Source organism: Lupinus angustifolius, unplaced genomic scaffold, assembly GCF_001865875.1.
Source record: "Lupinus angustifolius cultivar Tanjil unplaced genomic scaffold, LupAngTanjil_v1.0 Scaffold_164_3, whole genome shotgun sequence".
NCBI lineage: Eukaryota > Viridiplantae > Streptophyta > Magnoliopsida > Fabales > Fabaceae > Lupinus > Lupinus angustifolius.
This window is the reverse complement of record NW_017726228.1, coordinates 371-6,816: the sequence shown is the minus strand read 5'-3', so window position 1 is coordinate 6,816 and position 6,446 is coordinate 371. Positions and strand designations below refer to the sequence as shown.

At 35.1% G+C, this 6,446-nt stretch overlaps 2 protein-coding genes across 2 annotated transcripts; both read left to right on the top strand.

The window, feature by feature from the left end:
• Positions 1 to 895: 895 nt before the first annotated feature.
• LOC109340347 (scarecrow-like protein 21) lies at positions 896 to 3,934 on the top strand (the record flags this gene model as incomplete). Its single annotated transcript, XM_019578021.1, is given in 2 exon segments — positions 896 to 1,034; positions 2,107 to 3,934. A coding segment is annotated over 1 exon segment (1,625 nt), but the record flags the coding sequence as incomplete, so codon positions are not given.
• A 1,032-nt stretch (positions 3,935 to 4,966) lies between these two features.
• LOC109340346 lies at positions 4,967 to 6,199 on the top strand. Its single transcript, XM_019578020.1, has one exon. The coding sequence runs from the start codon at positions 4,967 to 4,969 to the stop codon at positions 6,197 to 6,199; it is 1,233 nt and encodes a 410-aa protein (XP_019433565.1).
• The last annotated feature ends 247 nt before the right edge of the window (positions 6,200 to 6,446 follow it).

Below are 6,446 nucleotides of genomic sequence, written 5' to 3'. Positions count from 1 at the left end.
ATTAAATAATTAAGTGTCTATAATTTCTAACATGGACTTTTAGTAAAAATACTATAAAGTAACACCTAAATTAATGATTTATTAATCTGTGGGTTAGTACCTTAAACTATAATAAATAAGAAAAGTGGAGAATAATTTTTTGGGTAGAAAAAGTAGAGAATAATTTAACATCATTGAATAATAAACTTAGTTTTAAAATTAAATCATAAACTTTAAATCAGTTATTTTTTATTAGTTAGTAGAGAAATAGAGAACTTTAAATTGCAAGTTGAATTTATATTTTTAAGGAATAATGAATAAAACCTCTTTCATGTAGTAATAATATACTAATAAGTTACATTAATTACTAAAATATATATTTAAAAAAGTAGGAGATTCACTTACTCCTTATAAAAATGTATTTTATATCTTAATAGTTTATTCTAAAAAAATATAATGATTTGAATTAATGATTAGATCTGAACTATTTCATTTTTATAGAATAAATAATTAAGATACAAAATATATATTTTAAAATTGTTCTTCTAGTAAATAAATTCGAGTATAACATATATTACTTTCTATTTTCTATCTATATATGAAATTAACATGTGTCTAGTTAGAAAGTGTTTAAGCTTCTTTTTTTCACCACAGTTAGCTAGGGGGCCGCAAGGAATCTATGAGATTTGGAAATAAATTTTTAGTTCAAATTATTACCATTTTTTAAAGTAACTTGTAATTGTAAGAGTGTATTAACTATTTAGTGAATGTAATTTAAGTGAGGGCAGAATCAGAAAAGTAATTTAACATAAAGAGAAGACTTTCCTTGTTGGCGTCCGCGTATATATTATTATAAAATATAATAAAATGCATAACAACCTTTGTGACTGTTCTTTCTAATTTCTAAGACATCAAATATCAATACCTCTTTAGAGCTTATATGCATGCCTTGCCCACTTTCTCTTTTACTTTAAGCTGCAATCCAATTCCAACTAGTTCACCACTTCTTCTGTGTTTTCTGCTCTCAGATCTGATTTCTTCTTTCACTATTTAAGGTGAAAAACTATCTCAAAATTATTGAACTCCTCTTGTTTCTGGATTTGTATGAGGATATTTTGTGTGTGAAAGGAAGTGATTTTGTTTCTGTTGGTAGTCAACAAGGGGAAGTGATTATTTTTTTTATCATCAAGTGTTGAACAAAAAAAAACCATTTCCATTTCTGGTTGCTTTTGATTGAGTTTGTGAAAATGGGTTGTTGTTGAAATTGATAAAAAAATGTATTTTTCATTTATTTTCACCTGTTTATATGGTTTTTATTTAGTGAGTTTTTGTGATTTGCTTTTCAATTTTGCAGTGGGAAATACTTCAATTCAGTCTCTGTGTTTCTGTATCTTGAATCATTGTAGATTTGAATTTAGTGGAAGTCTTTAACCAAGGGTACTGATAGTCATTGTTTAATGTTTAGAACTGTTTCATATAAAGTTTCATATTTTTTTCATAAAAAATGATATTTTATAAAAGAAGTATAGTATTGATTGAGTTTAAGGTTTTAGGGTATGTTTCCAGAACTGAGTTCAAGAAGTATTATTGGGTTTTCCTAATAGCATGTTTGGTGTTTTATAGTATAGCTATTTTTTTTCCAGATCTCTTCATGTAATTAAAATCTGTGTATATTATGTGGGAACTATATCTGAATTAACCTTTTCATTAGAGAGCTAAAAAAAATGGCAAGGGTCTTGCATCAAGTAGTAGACGTTTCAAATTCATTGTGTAGTTTATAATTTATCAGTTAATTTTAATTTCTGGATTGCATAAAATTTGAAATCATAGAAGCAGAGAGTACTGTGATTCTTTGAGTAATCAAGGGCATGCTGACAAATTTGATTATTCAATAAAATGATTGAATTGCAGCATGGAGGTCGAAAACTGTTAGTCTGCACACATATAGATAGCTGAAAATTACACACTTGTCTGCTTGATGTGTTGTTTGCAATAGCATATTATAAATCAGGGAAATATAGACTATGTTTTCAAGAATCTTGCTCTTGTTTTAAAATACATGTTTTTTCTCTAGTTTATAGTGTTGGTTATCTTATTTGCTCTAACTGTCTTCTTACGCTTCTGCAGAATAACTCAGTTTTCAGTAGTCAGTGCACTGCTATTGACTTGCATAAATTGAATTGAAGTGTGGACGTTGACCACCGTTCTTAAACAGTAAAAGTTACTGACATATGTTGTTCTGACAAAGAAGGCTATCGGAGAAATTTAGGAGTGTTTTTGTCCATCATTTGGTATTGTTTGAGTGTATTTGAAAACTTGATTACTTTTCAATGCAAACATCCCAGAAGCATGGAACTTCCTATGGCTCCGGCAGGTTCTATGTTGAGCCTGTGCAAAATCTGGAGTCATATTGCTTACCGTCAAGTGAGAACCTAGATAATTACTCTTCCTCTGATAACAGCAGCCGAGCAACCTACCCTTCAGTCCAGACTTTTGAACACTCTTGCACCCTTGAATCTTCTTCAACAAGCAATAACTTCCTTTGCCAAAATTATCCATCCACTGCCAGTTTCTCACCTAACAGTAGCCCAGTGTCAAAATCGTATGTGTCCAGGCCGCAACATTCTCTCGAAATTATTAATGGCTCACCTGAGAATGATTCTTGTTTGACACATGATCTCGATGATCTGAGGCATAAGATAAGGGAGCTTGAAACTGCTTTGCTGGGACCTGATGCAGATATGCTAGACATATATGGTGCTATAGTCCCTGAAGAATCTGATTCATTTTTCTTGCAGACAGAGAAGTGGAAGCAAATTACGGAGATGATATCTAGAGGGGATTTGAAAGAGATGCTTTATACTTGTGCAAATGCAATGGCAGGGAATGATATGGAGACAACTGAATGGCTGATGTCAGAGTTACGTAAAATGGTGAGCATTTCGGGAAAGCCAATCCAACGACTGGGAGCATACGTGTTGGAGGCTCTTGTTGCTAAGATGGCCTCTTCAGGAAGCACAATCTACAAAGCCTTAAAATGTAAGGAGCCTACTGGTAATGAACTTCTTTCATACATGCATGTACTTTATGAAATATGCCCATACTTCAAGTTTGGGTATATGTCTGCAAATGGAGCAATTGCCGAAGCTATGAAGCATGAAAGTAGAGTCCACATAATTGACTTTCAGATTGGCCAGGGAAGCCAGTGGGTGAGCCTAATCCAGGCTCTTGCTAACCGGCCTGGAGGACCCCCAAAGATCAGAATAACAGGTGTCGATGACTCCGTTTCAGCTTATGCAAGGGGAGGGGGACTTGATATAGTTGGGAAAAGGTTATCAACACTTGCACAGTCATGTAACGTGCCCTTTGAGTTTGAAGCTGTCAGGGTTTCTGCTTCTGAGGTGCAACTGAAAGATCTTGAACTTCGACCTGATGAAGCCGTGGCTGTGAATTTCGCCATTATGCTGCACCATATGCCAGATGAAACTGTGAACAGTCAGAATCATCGTGACCGGTTGTTGAGATTGGCAAAGAACCTGTCTCCCAAGGTGGTGACTCTGGTCGAGCAAGAGTTTAATACCAATCATGTTCCATTCTTGCCGCGTTTCATTGAGACACTGAACTACTACCTGGCTATTTTTGAATCACTTGATGTCGTTCTGCCAAGGGAGCACAAAGAGAGGATTAACGTGGAACAGCATTGTTTGGCCCGAGAAGTTGTCAACTTAATCGCATGTGAAGGGGTGGAAAGAGTGGAGCGCCATGAGCTTCTGAACAAGTGGAGGATGCGTTTCACAATGGCCGGGTTTACACCTTATCCATTAAGCTCCTTTGTTAATTCTTCAATCAAGAATCTTCTGGAGAGCTACAAGGGACACTACACTCTAGAAGAGAGAGATGGTGCACTGTATCTTGGTTGGATGAATCAAGTTCTAGTTGCCTCTTGTGCTTGGAGGTAAAACTCTAATACCTGTTGGTCGATTACTATTACCGCAGGCTTTTGGTGGCGTTTTCGACATCTGAATCTTCACAGAAATTTTAGTTTCATAGTCAAATTACTGTTTTGTTAAAGAGTATCCTAGATTTTATGTATGCATTACCTGTAATAGCCAGATGGACTATATATCTGCATTTTTCTATGCAATGTGCTCTAGAATATATAACCCTTACAACAAAATAACAACGAAGTCTTATAGTACTTTATCATAAATTATGTTTATTGATAAAACGTCGATTTCCAAATCTCCTTGATTGTTTCCCCTATAGTGACAAATATATAATCCTTACAAGATTAAAAAAAAATAGTAGTGACAACTTATAGCTACAAAACATGTGAGCTAAAAACTGTAACAAACAAAGGAAGTATGAAACTGGGGCTTTATCAATTGCATTCCTCCTAAACCAGATCCTCATTCTCCATCAGTGTTGTAGTTCAAGCACTCATCCTGCAAACTATTATAGCGCTTTTGACTTTCTATAATCTCGTTGCATCAAATGTGCCATAAATTGACTCTTTGCTACTTGGATTATGAGTAGCAAAGAGATTACTTTTTGTTACATTTCTTCCCACCTTAAATAAATTGAGATTACTTTTTATTCAAACAATTCTAAAGGATAATGTTTCATCAGTTTAGAGATCATGTTGTAGGGTGTTGGTCTAGTAGTGTAAGACTCCACTAAATCCTTGTAACAACAAAAGGTCAATTGTTCGATTCCTGGGATACGTGTTGGGAGAGACAATCATAGGCTTTAAAAGTGATTAGTCCTTACCTAAAGGGTGAGGAATACACTTAGTAGCATATAAAATAAGAGATCTTGTTGTACTTATCTATTCCCTACACACTTAATATAAACAAATTAGAATATTCAATGAAAGAATCCTGATTCCTTACCATTAGGTATTTTGAGTATTTGGAATAAGGATTCTTTCGTTGCAGATGACATCGGTCTTGGAACAAATTTCGTACTGGTTAGAGGAAAATGGGCAATGCATCAGGAGCTTGCTCATATCATGAATGTTTATTGTCCCTGTGATCTGGATGGAAAGCGTAAGTTTTGGGAAGAAGCTAAGGCCACAAAGTTGGGTCTTTCTAGTAATTTGTGGTGTGTAGTAGGTGATTTCAATTCAATACTTCAGCAGGAAGAGAGAAAAGGAATTGGCCTACATCATAATAGAAGAGAAGGTGAGGAATTTAATCAATTTGTCCTTGATATGGAATTGTTTTATTTGCCTCTCTCGGGGAAGAAATTTACTTGGTTTCTTTCTAATGGAAATGCTATGAGTAGGATTGACAGATTTCTTGTGAATGATGGTTGGTTGGTCTCATGGGGTAACTTGGTCCAATTGGGGCTTCCCAAGACTTTTTCAGACCACTGCCCAATTTTACTCAAAATTGATAACTCAGATTGGGGCCCAACCCCTTTCCACACTAATAATTGTTGGTTTTCAGATCATCGTTTCAACCAGTTTGTGGTTGAAGAATGGAAGAAATTAGAAATTAATGGAAGAGGTTCTTTCGTGTTTAAGGAGAAGCTGAAGAAACTTAAAGTGGCCTTAAAGAGATGGAACAAACATCATTTTGGTATGCTGGATAGAAAAATTGAAGATCAGGTGGAAGTTATAAATTATGTTGATGCAAAAGGTAGCTCTAGTATTATCTTGGATGAAGATATTAATTTGAGTCGTGAGGCTACTACTGAACTTTGGCGCCTCTCGAGACAAAATGATAACCTTCTATTGCAGAAATCTAGACAAAGATGGATTCGTGACGGTGATTCTAATTCAAAATTCTTTCATTTGTCGATAAATAAGAATCAGAAATTCAAGAAATTCACTGGTTTATCAATTGAAGGGGAGTGGATTGAAGACCCAACAAGAGTTAAAAATTATATTAGCTCCTCTTTTGAGGCAAAATTTGAAGAGTGCACTGGGTGTAGACCTTCTCTTGATGGTATTGGTTTCAATCATTTGGCTGCAGAGGAAAATGCCTTTCTCACAGCTAAGTTTGAGGTAGAAGAGATCAAGGGAGCAATTTGGAGTTGTGATGGTGATAAAAGCCCTAGTCCTGATGGTTTCAACTTTTCTTTTCTAAAGAAGTTTTGGGAGTGTCTTAAGGATGACTTTATCAGGATGGTGGAAGATTTCTATTCTTTTGGGAATTTACCTAGAGGGTGTAATGCTTCGTTTATTGTTCTAATCCCAAAAAATAATAGCCCATAGAGTCTCAGTGAATACATGCCTATCTCCCTCATTGGGTGCATTCAGAAGATCATCTCCAAGCTTCTTACTGCTAGACTTAAAAAGGTGATTCATTTGATTATTTCTGATTGTCAGTCTGCCTTTATTAAAGGCAGATTCATCATGGACGGGGTGGTAGTAGCTAATGAGGTTATTGACCAAGCTAGAAAGAAGAAAAAAAGGAGATTGCTTCATTTTCAAAGTGGATTTTGAAAAAGCCTACGACTCG

Bases quoted from the DNA above. Each gene is read 5' to 3' on its own strand.
- LOC109340346 (XM_019578020.1), top strand. From the start codon at position 4,967: ATGCATCAGGAGCTTGCTCATATCATGAATGTTTATTGTCCCTGTGAT.